This window comes from Salvelinus fontinalis, chromosome 13 (genome assembly GCF_029448725.1).
Source record: "Salvelinus fontinalis isolate EN_2023a chromosome 13, ASM2944872v1, whole genome shotgun sequence".
NCBI classification, from domain to species: domain Eukaryota; kingdom Metazoa; phylum Chordata; class Actinopteri; order Salmoniformes; family Salmonidae; genus Salvelinus; species Salvelinus fontinalis.
In genome coordinates, this window is record NC_074677.1 from 32514046 (window position 1) to 32537155 (window position 23110).

Genomic DNA, 23110 nt, shown 5'->3' on the forward strand with positions numbered 1-23110 from the left:
TATACAGTCGTGGCCAATAGTTTTGAGAATGACACAAATATTCATTTCCACAAGTTTGCTGCTTCAGTGTCTTTAGATATTTTTGTCAGATGTTACTATGGAATACTGAAGTATAATTACAAGTATTTCATAAGTGTCAAAGGCTTTTATTGACAATTACATTAAGTTGATGCAAAGAGTCAATATTTTTCAAGACCTCTGCAATCCGCACTGGCATGCTGTCACTTAACTTCTGGGCCACATCCTGACTGATGGCAGCACATTCTTGCATAATCAATGCTTGGAGTTTGTCAGAATTTATGGGGTTTTGTTTGTCTACCCGCCTCTTGAGGATTGGCCACAAGTTCTCAATGGGATTAAGGTCTGGGGAGTTTCCTGGCCATGAACCCAAAATATCAATGTTTTGTTCCCCAAGCCACTTAGTTATCATTTTTGCCTTATGGCAAGGTGCTCCATCATGCTGGAAAAGGCATTGTTCGTCACCAAACTGTTCCTGGATGGTTGGGAGAAGTTGCTCTCTGAGGATGTGTTGGTACCATTCTTTATTCATGGCTGTGTTCATAGGCAAAATTGTGAGTGAGCCCACTCCCTTGGCTGAGAAGCAACCCCACACATGAATGGTCTCAGGATGCTTTACTGTTGGCATGACACAGGAATGATGGTAGCGCTCACCTTGTCTTCTCCGGACAAGCTTTTCTCCGGATGCCCCAAACAATCGGAAAGGGGATTCATCAGAGAAAAGGACTTTACCCCAGTCCTCAGCAGTCCAATCCCTGTATCTTTTGCAGAATATCAGTCTGTCCCTGATGTTTTTCCTGGAGAGAAGTGGCTTCTTTGCTGCCCTTCTTGACTCCAGGCCATCCTCCAAAAATGTTCACCTCACTGTGCGTGCAGATGCACTCACACCTGCCCGCTGCCATTCCTGAGCAAGCTCTGTACTGGTGGTCCCCTATCCTGCAGCTGAATCAACTTTAGGAGACGGTCCTGGCGATTGCTGGACTTTCTTGGGCGCCCTGAAGCCTTCTTCACAACAATTGAACCGCTCTCCTTGAAGTTCTTGATGATCCGATAAATGGTTGATTTAGGTGCAATCTTACTGGCAGCAATATCCTTGCCTGTGAAGACCTTTTTGTGCAAAGCAATGATGACGGCACGTGTTTCCTTGCAGGTAACCATGGTTGACAGAGGAAGAACAATGATTCCAAGCACCACCCTCCTTTTGAAGCTTCCAGTCTGTTATTCGAACCCAATCAGCATGACAGAGTGATCTCCAGCCTTGTTCTCGTCAACACTCACACCTGTGTTAACAAGAGAATCACTTTTGTGTCCTTTTGTGGCAGAGCTGAAATGCATTGGAAATGTTTTTGGGGCATTCAGTTCATTTGCATGGCAATTAATTGCAATTCATCTGATCACTCTTTATAACATTCTGGAGTATATTCAAATTGCCATCATACAAACTGAGGCAGCAGACTTTGTGAAAATTTATATTTGTGTCATTCTCAAAACTTTTGCCACGACTGTATATTTTACAGTTAACCTGATGGGTCGTTTTGGTTCAATGATTTGCTAGTTAATGTCAAGGAAACGTATCAGTAGGCATTCATGAACTTAGGAATGAAGTGTCCATTTTGATCAATTTTTTAATTCCTTATCCTTTCCCCCCCGTCAGGTACCTACTTCACGCATGAAGCTAAAGGAGCCGACGATGCAGCAGATGCAGACACGGCCATTATCAACGCAGAGGGGGGCCACAACAATTCAGACGAGAAAAAGGAGTACTACATATAGAAATCGCAGGGTCCAAATACTGTCCCCTGTGGGACACCATACTGTCTTTGGGTGAGGGGTGCTTGGGGTTTAAGTATGGTTGGGTAGGGGGGGTAGGATGGGTTGGTTTTAGTGGTGATTGCCAGGGATTGAACAATGTATAGTCCAGTCTGTGCAGCTGAAGAGGAACAGTTTTGTGTGTATAAGGTGGAAAGATAGGGAAGGGAGAGTAGGTTTTTGTTAAGGGTGGGTAGGGAGGGAGGGGGGTTTGGGGGTTGCCAGATGTTGCCAGAAATCACTGTAGAGCTTCACCATTCGACACCTCCCAAAACTGCTGGTACGAATTTTGTTTAGTTCAACCATTTGCAGAAAATTCTGTGCCTTGTTCTGAATTTCTTTTCTATTCATTCTTCTTTTTCCCCCGTCAACATGCCGTTGCTCCTCACCGTTCCCTCTTTCACTCTCTTCATTATGATTGTGCTGTTGGCTTTCCTATGAGTGTTGAATTACACAGTGGCTCTGTTCATCTCTCCCACTGTGTTCGCACACACGTTCTCTTCTGCATACCAAAACCTCAGAAGAACCCTATTTCCATTAAACTGTGAGCAGGCCTAGTCTCAAGCCACTACCTTTCTTTTTTCCCAAATCTTTTGATAACTCCAAAACACATCCAACGCTTTATGTATCATCTTCGAAAAATGTACATGAGGAACATATTATTACACATAAATAACATTACCCCCCTCTTTAAAACACACACACAAAAATATAATCTAAAGGAAGACCATGAAGGACAGTTGGTCTCAAACTGTCCTTGTTTTCATTTTATCTGAGCCAATTCCTATTCACTGTGGATGACTTGTATTCTTTCCTCTCTCTTCAATTTGTTTTTCTTATTAGATATGCCAGCACATTTAAAACATTGGTACTATTTGGAATAAGCAAAGTAGAAGGCACATTATTTCACCCTCGCTATGCTGAACTTAAAAGCATTTTCAATTCACTATTTTTACCTTTTATTCTCTGTACAATGATGTTTTTGTTCTGTTCCAATGAATGGAACCGCAATCCCCCTGCAGGCATTTCATGTTTTATGATGACATTTTGGGGTTTTACATCGTCTCTCTCATTCAGAAATATTTTTGACAAACAACTAAACATTTTAAAAATAATTCGTTTTTAATGGTTTCTTTGGTGGTGTATACTCACCCGTTGTCTTTCAATCAAGCTGCCTCGCTTTAGCCAAGCTGTAATAAAGTTGGTATAAAAAAAAGGTAACACTGATAGGATTAATTTCAATAAGAAATTACCGGAAGACATCTCCAAACTAATAAATGAATGTTGACTGTCAAAGGTGAATATCCTCATTATAATACATATATCAATCTACTGTAGGTTGTGAGGTACTAACTGCAATCAACATTTATAAAGCGATACTACCTTCATATTGTTACATGCTGAACAGTCAAATCTCACATGTAGAGTAGTTGTATTTTTCCAGCCTTGTGTATAAATTAGAACTAGAGGATTTAAAAGGGTTATAGGATTTTAAAGGAGATGGTGATACATAGGTGATCATAGCTTCTGTATGAGCAAAGGACCTACAATCATTGTCTAAGGCATTTTTTCAAAGGATATGATTTCAATACAAAACATAATCTCAAAACAATTCAGACGCACCAGAACGAATAGTTCCAACAATATACAAACTATGTCCAGACATTATATTTACACCAATGTATTATACACAAACCCGTGCCAGGAAATATTTTTTACAACCTAGTGGAATTTCATGACAGAATAGTTTTGTGTTTTTTCTGATTATCACAAGCTGTTTGTTGTGAGTTTTGTCACTCCATATTGTAAAACACTCATGCCAGTTGAGGAGCATGTGTGTCACTCGGAATTACCACGGGAGACAGGGCCTTATTTCCCCTACTATCACACCCCAGCCTCTGGACTGTACATGGTCTTGTCATGATGCAACAATTTTCAGTTGCCCAAACAGTCAGCCAACACAACACTGCATGTATGTGAGTGTGAACCTCTAAAACAACATAATACAGTCTCCTATTTTTCTTTCTTTACAAATGATCTGCCTAAGCTTAAAGATGATACAATGTGGAAGGGCCAGTTAGGGAGAGTTGGGGAATGCCAAAAGTACTTTTGGGGGAACTGTTACTTTTCATTTCTACATCACTACAGTAAACATTGCTGTTGAATTTAGTTACTGTCCTGCTGAGGTTGTTGACCTGACAATTAGGTTGAAAAGATGTTGTTGCTTACGTGTTTGATTTGATGTTTATTCCGAATATAATATCTTGAACAAGAAGCTACCACTGATTTAATACTGTATGACGACAATGCTGGTTGTTTATCGGGACAGTGGTGGCTTTCTGGCTCGTTTAAATGCTCCATTTTAGACTGTGTGACTTCATGTGAAACATTTTGGATCCCCTCTGCTGTTTCAATAGATCAAACAACAGAGAGAATGTAACCGTCTTTTAGATTGAGGTTGTGTGACTTGTATTTAACAGTGAGCATTATTTTGCTTTGGTCAAAAGTGTGGTGGCTTCCATTCAAAACTGGACCTTAAAAAGTCTGTTCTTACAAAGTGAACACATCTATTCACTCATTCTGTAGGTTGGCATTTTAATACATGTACTCACAGCTGTGTGGACTGGGTCGATGTACAGTACCAGTCAAAAGTTTGGACACACCTACTCATTCAAGGGTTTTTCTTTATTTGTACTATTTTTTACATTGTAGAATAATAGTGAAGACATCAAAACTATTAAATAACACATATTGAATCATGTAGCAACCAAAAAAGTGTTACATTTTACATTCTTCAAAGTAGCCACCCATTGCCTTGATGACAGCTTTGCACACTCTTGGCATTCTTTCAACCAGCTTCAGGAGGTAGTCACCTGGAATGCATTTCAATTAACAGGTGTGCCTTGTTAAAAGCGAATTTGTGGAATTTCTTTCCTTCTTAATGCGTTTGAACCAATCAGTTGTGTTGTGACAAGGTAGAGATGGTATAGAGAAGACAGCCCTATTTGGTAAAAAAAAAACATATTTTGGCAAGAACGGCTCAAATAAGCGAAGAGAAATGACTATCCATCATTACTTTAAGACATGAAGGTCAGTCAATCCGAAAAAGGTAAAGAACTTTGAATGTTTCTTTAAGTGCAGTCGCAAAAACCATCAAGCGCTATGATGAAACTGGCTCTCATGAGGACTGCCATAGGAAAGGTAGACCCAGAGTTACCTCTGCGGCAGAGGATGAGTTCATTAGAGTTACCAGCCTCAGAAACTGCAGCCCAAATAAATGCTTCACAGAGTTCAAGTAACAGAAACATCTCAACATCAACTGTTCAGAGGAGACTGTGTGAATCAGGCCTTCATGGTCGAATTTCTGTAAAGAAACCACTACTTAAGGACACCAATAATAAGAAGAGACTTGATTGGGCCAAAAAATACGAGCAATTGACATTAAACAGGTGGAAATCTGTCCTTTGGTCTGATGAGTCCAAATTTCAGATTTTTGGTTCCAACCGCCGTGTCTTTGTGAGACGCAGAGTAGGCGAATAGATGATCTCTGCATGTGTGGTTCGCACTGTGAAGCATGGAGGTGTGATGGTGTGGGGGTGCTTTGCTGGTGACACTGTCGTTGATTTATTTAGAATTCACGGCACACTTAACCAGCATGGCTAGCACAGCATTCTGCAGCGATAGGCCATCCGATCTGATTTTCACTTAGTGGGACTAACATTTGTTTTTCAACCGGACAATGACCGAAAACACACCTCCAGGCTGTGCAATGGCTATTTGACCAAGAAGGACTGTGATGGAGTGCTGCATCAGATGACCTGGCCTCCACAATTACCCAACCTCAACGCAATTGAGATGGTTTGGGATGAGTTGGACAGTAGAGTGAAGGAAAAGCAGCCAACAAGTGCTCAGCATATGTGCAAACTCCTTCAAGACTGTTGGAAAAGCATTCCAGGTGAAGCTGGTTGAGATAATGCCAAGAGTGTGAAAAGCTTTCAAGGCAAAGCGGGGCTATTTTGAAGAATCTAAAATCTAAAATATATTTTAATTGAAAACGTTTTTGTTTACTACATGATTCCATATGTGTTATTTCATAATTTTGATGTCTTCACTATTATTCTACAATGTAGAAATAGTAAAAAATAAAGAAAAAACATTGAATGAGTAGGTGTGTCCAATCTTTTGACTGGTACTGTATATGTTTCTGCTTAACCTTTTACTGGTGTGTGTTGTCGTTTGTAATGGTGACCACTGTCAGAAACAATAGGAAACAGGAGTGTATTGGGGAAAGTATATGCAACTCGAGAGTAGTTGACATAAAACAAATGTTAATTTGTATGATCACCTACTTAAAGGGAAACTCCACCCCAAAACTATATTTTGGTATTTGTTTCATTAGTCCATTGTTGATATAGTCCCAAAATGTTTTGCATGTCAGCAATCAAGTTTTGAAGATATATAACTGTCAAAATACACAAAATACATAAATATAGCTGCGTTTTGAATCATATGATGCGAAATGGATCATACCGGCTCGATTTATGTATTTTGAAAGTTTTGGGATGGAATTTTCCTTTAACCCTGGTGAAATGAACAGCAAATCAAATACAATTCGATGATGGACAACAATTTGGGCGGGTGTAACAAGTCCAGAGATGTGTGGAATGACTTTGATATTTGAGTATAGAATGTCATTTCTGTTTCTGTGTGTTATCAGTTTTTTCTTCTTCATGAAATGTCCCCTTTGTTACTCATGCTACAGTTAATTTGGTAGTCTTAGTGTTGATTATTTCTTTTTTATTTTATCAAATTACTTTTTACATTTCTTTGTTAATGCCCTGTCTCAGGTTCATGTGCATTGAATGGTGTGATTGCATCTCAGGTAGAATGCAAAGTCTAAGGCCCACCACACATTGATGAAGTATATATATAAAAAAAGTACACCAATCATTTTAGATCAAGAGACAACTGGTGATTTGTTTTGCATTTAAGCTGTACATGTTTTATGAATTTTCTTAAATATTCGGTGCACTGTATAAGATGTTTAAGTATTTTTTTGAATAGACATAGTTCACAATGAAAGAGTACTCCGTTTGTTAAAATGATGCAGGAAAAGAACACACAGCTGTGGCTGTGCAACTATCAATTTAAACATCTCTCGGACGTTTAGTTTTCCTTCCAGAACGTTTGGTCGTTTATCACTTCATTGTTTTTCAGTTGATTATTTTAGTTTTTCTGCTGTACTAGGGCAATGTTAATGTGTATTAATGAAGAAAAATATATCCACATTCCCATACACATTTTGTATTGGTTCATAAATAGACATTTTTACAAAAAATGAAGAGTTCTTGTCTTAATAAAAAAGAAAAAGATATTAATGTTCAAAGTAACTTGTGTATGTGTTGTTTGTCATTTTTCTTTTCATTCTTTTCATGTATAAAGAGACATAAAATGTGGTGCTTAATATTGGATGGATGGCCCTCACATGTTTTCAGAGCCGTTACATAGTCCGTTAACCCCTTTTTGTGGTTTGAGGAGCATATTAAGAACAAGCTCATCCTCCAAACCAATACAGTTCTGCTACAAATATCATGACATCTTCATCACACACATAACCCACATGGACATGTATAAAAACTACTCCTAATTAATAGAAATATGATACTCTGAGGAGCACCAAGAGAGACACAATACATTTTACAAGGTTTGTGCTCTGCCAGAAAATCAATTTGTGGTCTCCCAATAGGAAATGCAGTACTACCCATTGAGCTACATCTTCAAAAGAGGACATACTATTTTCATGAAAACAGAGATAGCAGTAAGTGTGGGAATCTAATGGTAACTAGAATCTGTGGAAATGGAAATCTCTTGAGAAATAACACATTTACATTTTTGAAGAGCAATACATGGCGAGTCAGTCATAGAAAGTCCAAAAGAGTCGCTACTATTTGTGGACACTCAAACATCATAGCAGCAATGTACAGTGTCAACAGGCCAAGGATGATGCTCTCATAATATAAATAACATTTTGTATGCATCCATAATCGTGCCAGTGCAATTCAGTTTTTAGCTGCCACTTACGGCCTACATGTTATGTAATAAAAAAACGACTACTACTGTTATGTCCAGGTTATGGGCAGGGAGCAGAATATCTTCCATTCCCTCCCAACAGACCAAAAAGTGCAACTAAAAGCAGGTGGAGGTGGGCAAAAGCACCAGCAAAGTTGCACTACAATTCTGTTTGCTGGACTGGTCAATGTACGTAGAGTGCCATTATGTAGGAGAGTTTGTCAATATCTGGTAGCGTTCTGCACACTGGTTGTCAGCTGAGATAAAGACTGACTGGAGTTTCCTGCCAGAACCTTGCATCACTCTGTTGAGCTTTGCTACCTTATGAAGGCCCATTTCAGGTCAGCAACATGGCTGAAATGTTGAAAATACAGTGCATTCAGATTATAATTTTTTTTACAAAACATCACATTTACATAAGTATTCAGACCCTTTACTCAGTACTTTGTTGAAGCACCTTTGCCAGCGATTACAGCCTCAACTTCTTCGGTATGCCGCTACAAGCTTGGCACACCTGTATTTGGGGAGTTTTTCCCATTCTTCTCTACAGTTCCACTGAAGCTCTGTCAGGATGGATGGGGAACGTCGCTGCACAGCTATTTTCAGGTCTCTCCAGAGATTTTCGATCAGGTTCAAGTCCAGGCTCTGGCTGGGCCACTCAAGGACATTCAGAGACTTGTCCCGAAGCCACTCCTGCATTGTCTTGGCTGTGTGCTTAGGGTTGTTGTCCTGTTGGAAGGTGAACCTTCACCCCAGTCTGAGGTCCTAAACGCTCTGGAGCAGGTTTTCATCAAGGATCTCTCTGTACTTTGCACATTTCATCTTTCCCTCGATCCAGAGTAGTCTCCCAGTCCCTACCACTGAAAAACATCTCCACAGCATGAAGCTGACACCACGTGCTTCACCGTAGGGATGGTGCCAGGTTTCCTCCAGACGTGACGCTTGGCATTCAGGCTAAAGAGTTCAATCTTGGTTTCATCAGACCTGAGAATCTTGTTTCTCTATGTGGTCTGGGAGTGTTCTGAGCGGGGAGGGAAAACTGATAGACGTAATTGGCACAGAGGTTTAGAACTTTCTTATTGGTCTGCTAACAAATTTGGCGATGTCACCAGGCATCCCACTAAAACACCATCCACTTTTTAAACAGCTCTTACACTAAAAGTGCATTATCATCATTCTCACAATTTCACAGTATTGTTCCAACCTCATAGTGTGTAAATATACTGAACGAAAATACAGTAGTAACGCAACATTGTCAAAGATTTTACTGAGTTACAGTTCAGATAAGGAAATCAGTCACATAATTTAATTAAGTCCTTATCCATGGATTTCACATGACTGGGATAAAGATATGTAGAGTTGAAGTCGGAAGTTTACATACACTTACGTTAGAGTCATTAAAACTAGTTTTTAACCACTCCACAAATTTCTTGTTAACAAACTATAGTTTTGGCAAGTCGGTTAGGACATCTACTTTGTGCATGACACAAGTCATTTTTCCAACAATTGTTTACAGACATATTATTTCATTTATAATTCACTGTTTCACAATTCCAGTGGGTTAGAAGTTTACATACACTAAATTGACTGTACCTTTAAACAGCTTGGAAAATTCCATAAAATGATGTCATGGTTTTAGAAGCTTCTGATAGGCTAATTGACATCATTTGAGTCAATTGGAGGTGAACCTATGGATGTATTTCAAGGCCTAACTTCAAACTCAGTGCCTCTTCGCTTGACATCATGGGAAAATCAAAAGAAACCAGCAAAGACTTCAGAAAAAACAATTGTAGACCTCCACAAGTCTGTTTCATCCTTGGGAGCAATTTCCAAACGTCTGAAGGTACCACGTTCATCTGTACAAACAATAGTACACTCAGGAAGGAGACGAGGTCTGTCTCGTAGAGATGAACGTACTTTGGTGTGAAAGTGCAGGGCTCCGGGCAGCCGAGCGGAAATGGAGGAAAACTCGCCTCCCTGCGGACCTGGCATCCTTTCACTCCCTCCTCTCTACATTTTCCTCTTCTGTCTCTGCTGCTAAAGCCACTTTCTACCACTCTAAATTCCAAGCATCTGCCTCTAACCCTAGGAAGCTCTTTGCCACCTTCTCCTCCCTCCTGAATCCTCCTCCCCCTCCCCCCCCTCTGCAGATGACTTCGTCAACCATTTTGAAAAGAAGGTCGACGACATCCGATCCTCGTTTGCTAAGTCAAACGACACCGCTGGTTCTGCTCACACTGCCCTACCTTGTGCTCTGACCTCTTTCTCCCCTCTCTCTCCAGATGAAATCTTGCGTCTTGTGACGGCCGGCCGCCCAACAACCTGCCCGCTTGACCCTATCCCCTCCTCTCTTCTCCAGACCATTTCCGGAGACCTTCTCCCTTACCTCACCTTGCTCATCAACTCATCCTTGACCTCTGGCTACGTCCCTTCTGTCTTCAGGAGAGCGAGAGGTGCACCCCTTCTGAAAAAACCTACACTCGATCCCTCCGATGGCAACAACTACAGACCAGTATCCCTTCTTTCTTTTCTCTCCAAAACTCTTGAACGTGCCGTCCTTGGCCAGCTCTCCTGCTATCTCCCTCAGAATGACCTTCTTGATCCAAATCAGTCAGGTTTCAAGACTAGTCATTCAACTGAGACTGCTCTTCTCTGTATCACGGAGGCGCTCCACACTGCTAAAGCTAACTCTCTCTCCTCTGCTCTCATCCTTCTAGACCTATCGGCTGCCTTCGATACTGTGAACCATCAGTTCCTCCTCTCCACCCTCTCCGAGTTGGGCATCTCCGGCGCGGCCCACGCTTGGATTGCGTCCTACCTGACAGGTCGCTCCTACCAGGTGGCGTGGCGAGAATCTGTCTCCTCACCACGTGCTCTCACCACTGGTGTCCCCCAGGGCTCTGTTCTAGGCCCTCTCCTATTCTCGCTATACACCAAGTCACTTGGCTCTGTCATAACCTCACATGGTCTCTCCTATCACTGCTATGCAGACGACACACAATTAATCTTCTCCTTTCCCCCTTCTGATGACCAGGTGGCGAATCGCATCTCTGCATGTCTGGCAGACATATCAGTGTGGATGACGGATCACCACCTCAAGCTGAACCTCGGCAAGACGGAGCTGCTCTTCCTCCCGGGGAAGGACTGCCCGTTCCATGATCTCGCCATCACGGTTGACAACTCCATTGTGTCCTCCTCCCAGAGCGCTAAGAACCTTGGCGTGATCCTGGACAACACCCTGTCGTTCTCAACTAACATCAAGGCGGTGGCCCGTTCCTGTAGGTTCATGCTCTACAACATCCGCAGAGTACGACCCTGCCTCACACAGTAAGCGGCGCAGGTCCTAATCCAGGCACTTGTCATCTCCCGTCTGGATTACTGCAACTCGCTGTTGGCTGGGCTCCCTGCCTGTGCCATTAAACCCCTACAACTCATCCAGAACGCCGCAGCCCGTCTGGTGTTCAACCTTCCCAAGTTCTCCCACGTCACCCCGCTCCTCCTCTCTCCACTGGCTTCCAGTTGAAGCTCGCATCCGCTACAAGACCATGGTGCTTGCCTACGGAGCTGTGAGGGGAACGGCACCTCAGTACCTTCAGGCTCTGATCAGGCCCTACACCCAAACAAGGGCACTGCGTTCATCCACCTCTGGCCTGCTCGCCTCCCTACCACTGAGGAAGTACAGTTCCCGCTCAGCCCAGTCAAAACTGTTCGCTGCTCTGGCACCCCAATGGTGGAACAAACTCCCTCACGACGCCATGACAGCGGAGTCAATCACCACCTTCCGGAGACACCTGAAACCCCACCTCTTTAAGGAATACCTAGGATAGGATAAAGTAATCCTTCTGACCCCCCCCCCCTTAAAATATTTAGATGCACTATTGTAAAGTGGCTGTTCCACTGGATATCTTAAGGTGAATGCACCAATTTGTAAGTCGCTCTGGATAAGAGCGTCTGCTAAATGACTTAAATGTAAATGTAAAAGTGCAAATCAATCCCAGAACAACAGCAAAGGACCTTGTGAAGATGCTGGAGGCAACAGGTACAAAAGTATCTATATCCACAGTAAAATGAGTCCTATATCAACATAACCTGAAAGGCCGCTCAGCAAGGAAGAAGCAACTGCTCCAAAACTGACATTTAAAAGCTAGACTACGGTTTGCAACTGCACATGGGGACAAAGATTGTACTTTTTGGAGAAATGTCCTCTGGTCTGATGAAGCAAAAATAGAACTGTTTGGCCATAATGACCATCGTCATCGTCATTGTACCCTTAGGCTGAATATAATAATTGTAATTCCCTTCCCCCTGCTGTCATGCTCCGAAGCACCTCTCACTCACATGGCTCTCTCCGATATCTCAATTCTTAGTAGCCAATGCCCGTCACATGATCGGTCCTTCTCACAGCTAAGAAGTAGGCTACAAGTGAAGACCGACACACCGGGAACGCAACTGTGCGCATCCTTCTTATCAAATTCAGAGGCGCATATTGAAGATATTGGAAGAACTGTCCACATTTAACCTACTTTTCATCAGCCAACAAGATGAGTAGGCCTAACGAATAGCAGAAGCACTAGCCTATGTCAATCTACTATCCCCCATGATACAAAAGTTTACCTATTTGATTGGCCAACTTGTCCTTCTGTGCAGGTAATACATTTTCCAAACATACGCTGCGGTCCAACTCATCCCAAACCATCTCAATTGGGTTGAGGTCGGGTGATTGTGGAGTCCAGGTCTGATGCAGCCCTTACACAGCCTGGAGGTGTGTTTTGGGTCATTATCTTGTTGAAAAACAAATGATAGTCCCACGAATCGCAAACCAGATGGGATGGCATATCGCTGCAGAATGCTGTGGAAGCCATGCTGGTTAAGTGTGCCTTGAAATCTAAATAAATCAACCACAGTGTCACCAGCAAAGCACCCCCACACCATCATACCTCCTCCTCCATGCTTCACGGTGGGAACCACACATGCGGAGATCATCCGTTCACCTACTCTGCGTCTCACAAGACACGGCGGTTGAAACCATAAATCTCAAATGTGGACTCATCAGACCAAAGGACATGTTTCCATCGGTCTAATGTCCATTTCTCCTGTTTCCTGGCCCAAGCAAGTATTTTCTTCTTATTGGTGTCCTTTAGTAGTGGTTCTTACAAGAAGCACATCTTACAGCCAGTGAATACAAGAAATTAAAGAGGGTATGTGTAGGACACGTTTTTGCATCCTCTTTCAACTCAAAAGCAAAAGGAGCTGCACTTTTGATAAGTAGACACATCCCCTTTTGTGTCAGCAACACTATGTCTGATCCCTCAGGCAGGTTTGTTTTGATGCATGGGCATATGTATTCGAAGTCTTGGACCCTATTGAATATTTATGCTCGTAACTTCGATGACAATATGTTTGCTCAAGCACCACCAGGATGTCTACTGGCTGGAAGAGATTACAATGTTTAGATACAGTTCTTGATAGGTCCTCTGAAACACTCTCCTCTTACCAAAGCCGCCAAGCTCACCATGTCATTCATGAAGGATCTCAATTTACTAGAAGTCTGGAGACGGATGCACCCACAGGATAGGGACTACTGATTTTATTCACACCCACACAACACGCATAGATAACTTTCTGCTAACAACCCAACAGTTTCATAGAGTGTTAGATACCAATTATCTCCCCAGATTGTTTAGTGACCATTCTCCTCTGGTGTTATCAATCTCCATTCCTACCAAGGTAAATGGAGCATATAGATGGAGACTAAATTCTACACTCCTGAAGCAACCTGACTTTTGTGCATTCATCAAAGAGCAGATCAATATTTTCACTTTGACAAACAAACCCTCTGCTCCTGACAGTTTCATTATTTGGCACGCATTGAAAGCCTATGTGAGGGGACAGATCATTGCCTATACTAAAGGGTTGAAGAGAAAACACGGTGCCGAACTGAAAGGCCTTGAATCTGATAAAAGGCCTGACTAAAGACCTATACAGGCTTTTGGTAAATAAAAAACTGAAATATAATACTCTGAACACGTATCAAGCTGAGAGGGCCATCACTAAATCAAAACAGCGTTACTACGAACTTAAGAGAGAAAGCACACAAAGTATTGGCATGGTAACTGAAAGCAGAGGAAAGTAAGAGGAGAAATAATGCAAAAGAAATTCTTACTAATGAGATATTTCAACCCTACTGAAATGAATGATAATTTTAAGAAATACTATGAGGACCTCTATACTTCCCAATCAAGCGATGATCTATCAGAGATTGACTATTTTCTCTCCACTCTCAACCTCCCATGCCTGTCAGAGGAAGACAGAGAACGCTTGAGTGAACAGTTCTCAGTCCCTGAATTGTTGGAGACCATTAAATCTTAATCTTCTAATATATCTCCTGGGGAGGATGGCTTCCCTTCAGAGTTCTATAAAGAATTTAAGGAGCTGTTGATACCCTACCTTATGGGGGTACTTAAAAAAGACGGGGAGGACAACTGCTTTCCAGACTCTTTCTCTCAAACTGTGATTACAGTAATTCACAAGAAAGGGAAACATCTGCTAAAGTGCGCCTCCTATAGACCAATCTCTCTCCTTAATACAGATTGTTAACTGATCACCAAGACGCTATCTAAGAGACTAGAGTTATTGCTCCCTCTGCTGGTCAACCCAGATCAGACTGGCTTCATAATTAATAGATTGTCCTCCAATGATCTCAGAAGGTTCTTTGATATAATTCACCTTGCTAACAAAAACAAATAACCTAGTGTAGTAGTCTTCCTCGATGCCAAAAAAAGGCCTTTGATAGGGTCAAATGGCCATATCTCTTTTGCGTTTTGGAAAGGTAGGTTTAGGCACCGTGTTTGTAAACTTGATTAAATCACTGTCCTAAAGCTAGGATTGCTACCAATGGGATTATTTCCTCTTTCCCTCTCTATAGGGGGAACAGACAGGGTTGCCCTATTAGCCCCCACCACTTCGCCCTCCTTATCAAACCTTATCAAAACATATATAGGCCTATGGGCTAAGCTAAATGAGATGTGTGACTATGATTTGAAAAAGCCACACAAAAAAAGGTGTGCTGTTTCTTGCCTTACTACACAAGCTGTGCACAAGTGACAAGCTATTGTCACTCCTTAGACTTCTTCTTAATTTAATGTTGTCTTTACAAATACTAAATAATATTTGTGTGAAATTAGTCTGGATTTAGAATTGACCATTATTATGCACCTGCTCGGAACAGGGGCTGGCGTTTATGCACTTAAATAGCGAATGGAGGACGCTTTTCCCATGGTTCATTTTCATGCCAAACAGGTAGGCTATACTCCTTTTGTAAAGCTAAGCAATGTGCTTAATATTAGGGAAGTTGATAATAAATATAGTAGGCCTAGTCTATAGAAAGCTGATAGGATCCTCTTTTTAATAGAGGCCATCAAAACTCTGTTTTCTTAGGCAATTACATAGCCTATATAAATATTGCACAACATGAGCTCATGGGCTTGAGTGTTTGATTTGATTTTTGAAAACATTTGCATTGATGTCAAAGTGATTAGAGCGACAATTGAGTGTTGAGCACCAGACAGTTATCAAGTTTGGTAGGCTACTAATGACCATCAGCAGCATCCGAGCTTGGAGAAGCCTAGTTACCATGACTATATGGTCAGGTGGAATTTGACTGAAGTCATGACTCAGGCGGTAATATGGTCACTGCAACAGCCCAAGTTGACATAATGCCAATTTTTGGGGGATGTAAACAAATTTGTGCACAAAATATGAGAGTAAAAAGCGTTTTGTGCATATGGACAATTTCTGGAATCTTTTATTTCAGCTCATGAAACATGGGACCAATACTATACATTTTTGTTCAGTATATATAAAACTGCACTGGTCCTTTAACATTAGGTTGTGCTTATGGCTAGCCTTTTATTAATGTGACAATACAGACATTTTAGTCTATATCCAGTGCTTACATGTTACATCTTATGATCATGAATCTCTTCCTAACAAAGAGTTCCTCTCGGTGCATTTCTACTTTTGTCTAAATTAATATCAACTAGGAGTGTTGAAACGTTACGAGGCAGAGGCAGTTTGAAAGCTGGATTTAGAATTAAAAGTTCACCAAAATGAAGTTCAAGTAGCAGCACATTTAAACATGGATATTGGAATGAATTAAGTAAATTATAAAACGATTGGTAGAGCCTCTTAAGACTCAATGTGACAACTTCTGAAAAGGTCAGAAAAACTCTGGATTCTCTGGACAGATTCTATGGGTTTAAGAGTAAATTCAATATAGTACAATGTTAATATCTTTCCATATTGCTTAGTCACAGATTCAGCAAAACATTTTAGAAGGATGTCATACTGAAATCATTGTGAATATGGAAATTGTTTTCCACATCGAAATAAGACGTAATGCATCCTCACTTATAGTTTGACACAGTTAGGACACACACACACACACTCCTGATGACATTTCCTGATTATAGTTTTTCATCTAACATTTTGAATTCTCTTTGAAATGAGCCCATGGTGGAAGCCTTTAGAAGTTCAGGCAACAACACACTTTCTGTGACTGCTCAACCATGACCATGCCTATAGATTGCCCATGCTTGTGTCAAGAACACAATTTCGGCACACAATGGAGCTATTTACCCTCTCTGAGTGTTCCCGAAACAAAGTGTGTCCACTCAAACATACGGACTGCTGTAAAAATATTATATAAAAGCAATGCAAATGTCAAGATCTAGAACTATTGTGCTTCATTCAAACTATAATTGCAATACCATGTTGATTCTCCAAATTGAACCCTAGCCATTCAGGTAGAATTGGCATTCCTACGCTCTTGGATACTTTACATTTTGTTGTTATTCTTCCTTTGCCGAGACATTTTGACATTTCCCACTGTTGGACAATACTGCAAGAGATTCAAAGTAAGTCTATATCTCTCCAAACTACACAGCAGCTCTCACCACTGCTGCCCACGCAATCAAGGTGTCTTATGGTGAAGTTTCATCCCTACTCTCAGCGGCAATCTCTCGCGACAGCCTACTGCAGATGTTGACTTTGGGATGTTGTCTGTATGAAGCCCTGGCTTTTGATTGCCTGAGCAAGGTCGCTGGAACGGCTTGTCATGCTGCCAGGGCTCAAAGTCACCTTGTACCACTGATAGAAGCCTATCTGCTAGCGGGCTGCCAGAGCCCAGCACAGATGTCATGTGGCATCATCTGCTGTCCTGAGACATAAAGACATTTGTGGTTGCGGAGGAGGAGAAGGGGAGAGGAGGGGGACGTGTTAAACTTGGAACCCCCTGTCAGGAGGATTCCATAATGATCCACATGTGTTGTTCGGAGATTTCATGTCAAGGCATGAGCACCAGTTCCCCTGGCATTTACTTCGCCTGGAAGAACAGAAGCACTGCATGAGCAAAGTGTTCTTTTTCACTCACATTTCTGACTGTGATTTTACTCTAGTTTTGACACACAATTACTATTTCCATGTTTGCACTTACTGCTGGCATGCAGATATATGAAAAACTACCAAAACATTAACAATGTGACAGGTAAAACAGTACATAAGGTGGCGGACGTAAAGGTAATGGCGGACTGAACGAAGTTATGTAGAGCACCTCAAGATAAAACGTAATATTCAATATCTGTAAATTATACTAAAATATTACCACTACATAATCTGGTGGGGGATAACCTTCAATCTGGATAATAACACAAAACAAATATTAAGACTAGAGACATTTATCGACAAATATTACGAAAACAACCAATACCCAAACATGACGCAGAGTAAGACAGGGGAACCGATTTCAAAACGGAAACGTTACTCTTCTACAGACACAGAAGATTTAATATTTTCACCACCGGGAATGGTAAAGGTCGAAACCGATCTGTTAAAATCAATAAATGACAAACTGGGTATACTTGAATTAGTTAGTAAGGATATAAAAGAGTTGAAGGCAAGCCTAGAGATGAGTGATGAAAAAGCTGCGACATTGGAGAAGGAAACACACAAGCTAAAAGGGACAGTCAATAAGATTGAAACAAAATGAAATGAAAAAGGAGAACACCGTTCTGAGGGAAGCCTTACTGGACATACAAACTAGATCAATGAGAGAGAATCTGGTACTTACAGGTATCCAGGAGAAAGAAGGGGAAGTTCCTGAACCTGTAGTTAGAGAGTTCCTCCTTACAGCGCTTCAGATCCCACGTGAAGGTATCGACAAAATCCAACTTGAACTTGAACGTGTACACCGCTTCGGACAGAGAGGCCAAAGGTATGAACGCCCATTCGTTGCCAAATTTGCTTCATTTAAAGATAAAATATTGGTTAAAAGCCTGGCTAAAAGACTTGCTGGGACCAAAATTGGCATGAATGATCAGTTTCCGAAGGAAATTGCAGAACGGCGCAAAGTTCTGTATCCAATTTTCAAAGAAAATAAATTAAAAGCGAAACGAGTAGCTCTCGTCGTTGATAAACTATATATTGATAACCAGTTGTTCCGAGACACAAAGACTACTCCATGGTTATTTGAAAAATGACAAAGTTCTCATAGATGAGGAAAATAAACACAATTCTAGCCCGGTTATGGATTGTAACAATACAATAAAAAATATAGCTTTTCTATATATCTTCACATATAACTAATTGAACACACAAGCACTAATTCAACATAGTGAAGATAAAAAACTAAGTAAACAGAAGGCACAGTATGTGTGGATGGTGTGGTGTGTGTATTTTTTATTTTATTTGTTATGTTTGGAAAGTTGAGTGAGTGAGTAATGAAATGGTTGCATATCCCAGAGCCAATGTATTGCTATGAGCTGGGGTATGAGAGGGCTTTCAATGTTGTTCAGATGATGGATATACTTTTATAATGAATTATACGTCTTATTTATTTATTGTCCTATCATGGTGGAACAGTTTTAAAATAAATTATACATTTGATTTAGTATTGTCCTATCATGGGGAACTACATTTTTTAAATAAATTATAGCTAATTATTTATTTATGACCCTATTTTAATGGTACGGTCCATGACCCCATACCCTAGACACCCACCTGAATGACCCAGATACTAAGGAGAAGTCCCTAACTGTTTTATGTGCCTGCTGTAAGCGGTCTGTATGCAGACAAAATGAGGTCAGAGACCAAGAGCAGCACTGCCCCCTCAAGATTCTAAGCCTGCTTGGCAGGGTTGGTCCTACAAAGCCAAAGCCCCCTAAAGGGAGAGCATACCACACAAAGAAATTCTCAAAGCTGCTAATGAGAACCTTGACGACCTTGTACCCAGGCAGTGGCAGTGCTGGCAACACTAGCTGCAGTAACCCATGGGGAGGGGGTCACACTCAGACATTCAGAGAGGGAGCATATTATTGTGACCCTAGTGGCACAAAATCAAAGTCGGACTGCATGGAGATGCTTGGGAATTTGGTCAATACGGGTGACCGTATTGTGGGTGTTTCAGGAAGAAGGTGTACATTTGACCTCCATCATCTAGGATGTGACAATGGTAAATAAAATCTCTAAATTTTTGCCCATTTTTTGCACGGTCTTGCAGGCCTTCTCATGCAGCTGCAACTGCAAGTGCATTTGTAAATCAACACCTATCTTGAGTTGGGCTCTGGGATGGTGCAATTGTTGAGAAAGTGAGCTTATGGTTGTGTGGGGGTAAGGGTTAAGTGTGTGTGGGTGTATGTGTGTATCCCACAACTGTTGCGAAGGAGTAAAAGATGTTAGGGACAATAGAGGATGATCCACAGCTTTATATAATACAAATCGAGGTGAGGGCGATGGAATTGCATTTGGCAGTTGTTCTACTTCAATTCGGAAAGTGTGCTCTTTTCAAAGGATGGATCCCAGTCCGGTCAGGGCTATGGGATACAGGGGGTCGAGGGTGGTCTGCCGGGCATTGGGAGGACAATCCAACTCGGGATGTGGAGGGCTTTTAGCGAGTGGAATAGTGGGGACCAATTGGAGGTTTACTTAGTAGAAATGCAAATATCATGGTACAGCTATATAGACACTCAATCATCATGTTACTTTTTAATGGTACGTTTACAAACATATATTTTGATAAAAATAATTGAAAGTTGTGTCTCATTATGGTAAGTGGTGAAATAAGTATAGCCAGTTACAATTGTAGCAGATAATACATCTAGCAGATAATAAGAAAAGACGATAAGTATTTACCTGGCTAAAAGAGAAGGAATATAATATCTATTGTTTACAGGAAACCCATTCAACAGTTTTAGAATAAGTTTTGTGGAAAAAGAACTGGGGGGAGGCGAAATATATTTCTCCCATGGGCAAAGAAATTCAAAAGGGGTGACGGTTTTAATTAACAATCATTTTGATCCAAATGTGCAAATTGTCCAAACAGATCCTCAAGGTAGATGGATTATTTTAAATATGTTATTGGACAATAAACAGATATGGCTTACTAACCTATATGGTCCGAATAATGATGATCCAAGCTTCTTTGAAAATATATATACGAATTTATCAACTCTACAAGCAACACTAGACTCTATTATTATGGTGGGATATTTTAATACGGTCTTAAATACCTCTAAGGAGATCACACTACAAACTATCTCCCTCAGGCACTTAAGGAAATCATGAATGTCATGGATATATTGGAATGAATGGATATATGGAGACTTAAATACCCTGACCTAGTGAGATATACAGTGGGGCAAAAAAGTATTTAGTCAGCCACCAATTGTGCAAGTTCTCCCACTTAAAAAGATGAGGCCTGTAATTTTCATCATAGGTACACTTCAACTATGACAGACAAAATGAGAAAACAAAATCCAGAAAATCACATTGTAGGATTTTTTATGAATTTATTTGCAAATTATGGTGGAATTTGGTCACCTACAAACAAGCAAGATTTCTGGCTCTCACAGACCTGTAACTTCTTCTTTAAGAGGCTCCTATGTCCTCCACTCGTTACCTGTATTAATGGCACCTGTTTGAACTTGTTATCAGTATAAAAGACACCTGTCCACAACCTCAAACAGTCACACTCCAAACTCCACTATGGCCAAGACCAAAGAGCTGTCAAAGGACACCAGAAACAAAATTGTAGACCTGCACCAGGCTGGGAAGACTGAATCTGCAATAGGTAAGCAGCTTGGTTTGAAGAAATCAACTGTGGGAGCAATTATTAGGAAATGGAAGACATACAAGACCACTGATAATCTCCCTCGATCTGGGGCTCCACGCAAGATCTCACCCCGTGGGGTCAAAATGATCACAAGAACGGTGAAGTGTGATAAATGAAACATATACCAATTTCATTTAAGGACCAAAAAACTGACAGCTGTGCCATATAAATTGCAAAATAGTTGGGAAGAGATTTTCGATGTACCCATTCCATGGCACATGGTTTATGAATTGATACGCAAAACAACGCCGGATTCAAAACTTCAAATTTTTCAATTACTACACAAAATTCTGGGGGATACAATCTGAAATGGATGATGTTGAGAGATAGATGGGAGGGGTTGAATGGAGCTGAAGGGTGGGACTAATAACAAGATAAACAATGTAAAGCATACGGGATCTGTAAAATGTATATAGGTTCGGAACTTTTGTGAAATAGCACCGTTACAAATAGAAATCAAACTGGATGGACATCAGAAATAGAGGAAGGACTAAGAACAAACAAGAGAGAACTATTGTAAAGTAGACTGTGTCTGTAAAATGTGTATAAGATGTATAAATTGAAGGTAAAAGCAGAAGTGTTTATTAGTTTACTCCAATTGGGGGATCGGTGGTAGGATTTGCGGGGAATAATAATAAAGGTATATTCCTTAAAAAAAGTATGTATGTCTATATAGGTATGTGTATGTAATAATGTGTATATGTATGCATACGTGTATGGATATACAGTGGGGAGAACAAGTATTTGATACACTGCCGATTTTGCATGTTTTCCTACTTACAAAGCATGTAGAGGTCTGTCATTTTTATCATAGGTACATTGAACCCAATATAAAATCTTTGGAGGGAGCTGAAAGTCCATATTGCCCAGCGACAGCCCCGAAACCTGAAGGATCTGGAGAATGTCTGTATGGAGGAGTGGGCCAAAATCCCTGCTGCAGTGTGTGCAAACCTGGTCAAGAACTACAGGAAACGTATGATCTCTGTAATTGCAAACAAAGGTTTCTGTACCAAATATTAAGTTCTGCTTTTCTGATGTATCAAATATTGATGTCATGCAATAAAATGCAAATTAATTACTTAAAATCATACAATGTGATTTTCTGGATTTTTGTTTTAGATTCCGTCTCTGACAGTTGAAGTGTACCTATGATAAAAAATTACAGACCTCGACATGCTTTGTAAGTAGGAAAACCTGCAAAATCGGCAGTGTGTCAAATACTTGTTCTCCCAACTGTATATATTTACAAAAATAATATGGGAGATTGGAAATGATGCAGACAATTAAATTGGAAGCAACTGTCATGTTCTGACCTTTATTTCCTTTGTTTTGTCTTTATTTAGTATGGTCAGGGCGTGAGTTGGGGTGGGCAGTCTGTATGTGTGTTTTTCTATGTTGGGGTTTTGTGTTCGGCCTGGTATGATTCTCAATCAGAGGCAGCTGTCAATCGTTGTCCCTGATTGAGAATCATACTTAGGTAGCCTGGGTTTCACTTTTGGTTTGTGGGTGTTTGTTTCCGTGTCAGTGTTTGTCACCACACGGTACTGTTTCGTTTGTTCACCGTTTATTGTTTTTGTTCCTGTGTTCAGTTTTTGGATTTATATTAAAGACATGAACACTTACCACGCTGCGCTTTGGTCCTCCTCTCTTTCTCCCGAAGACGATCGTTACAGCAACATTCTTTCCACAATATTAAGTTGATCCACCCCTTTAAAAATAGGGGGGAAAGAAAAAAAAACTTAAAAAAAAGAAACTGTACATAATAGTGGCTTCAGAAAGTATTCATACCCCTTTGACTCTTTTTTACATTTTGTTGTGTTACAGCCTGAATTTAAAATAGCTTAAATTGAGATTTTGTGCCACTGGTATTCACACAATATCCCATAATGTCAAAGTGGAATTATGTTTCAGAAAGTTGTACAAATTAATAAAAAGATAAGTATTCAATCCCCTAACTCCAGGAGTAAAAATGTGCTTAACAAGTCACATAATACGTTGAATAGCCTCACTCTGTGTGCAATTATACTGTTTAACATGATTTTTCAATGA

General features: G+C 40.7%; 1 protein-coding gene across 5 annotated transcripts in view; it reads left to right on the top strand.

The window, feature by feature from the left end:
* The window catches only part of LOC129868440 (cell adhesion molecule 1-like), a 542438-nt gene extending 535221 nt beyond the window's left edge, over positions 1-7217 (top strand). For all 5 annotated transcript variants that reach the window (XM_055942416.1, XM_055942417.1, XM_055942418.1 and 2 more), the window contains one exon: positions 1673-7217. In XM_055942416.1, coding sequence (XP_055798391.1) covers positions 1673-1791 — 119 coding nt within the window. In that variant the 3' untranslated portion in view covers positions 1792-7217. The remainder of the gene's footprint in view (positions 1-1672) is intronic.
* The last annotated feature ends 15893 nt before the right edge of the window (positions 7218-23110 follow it).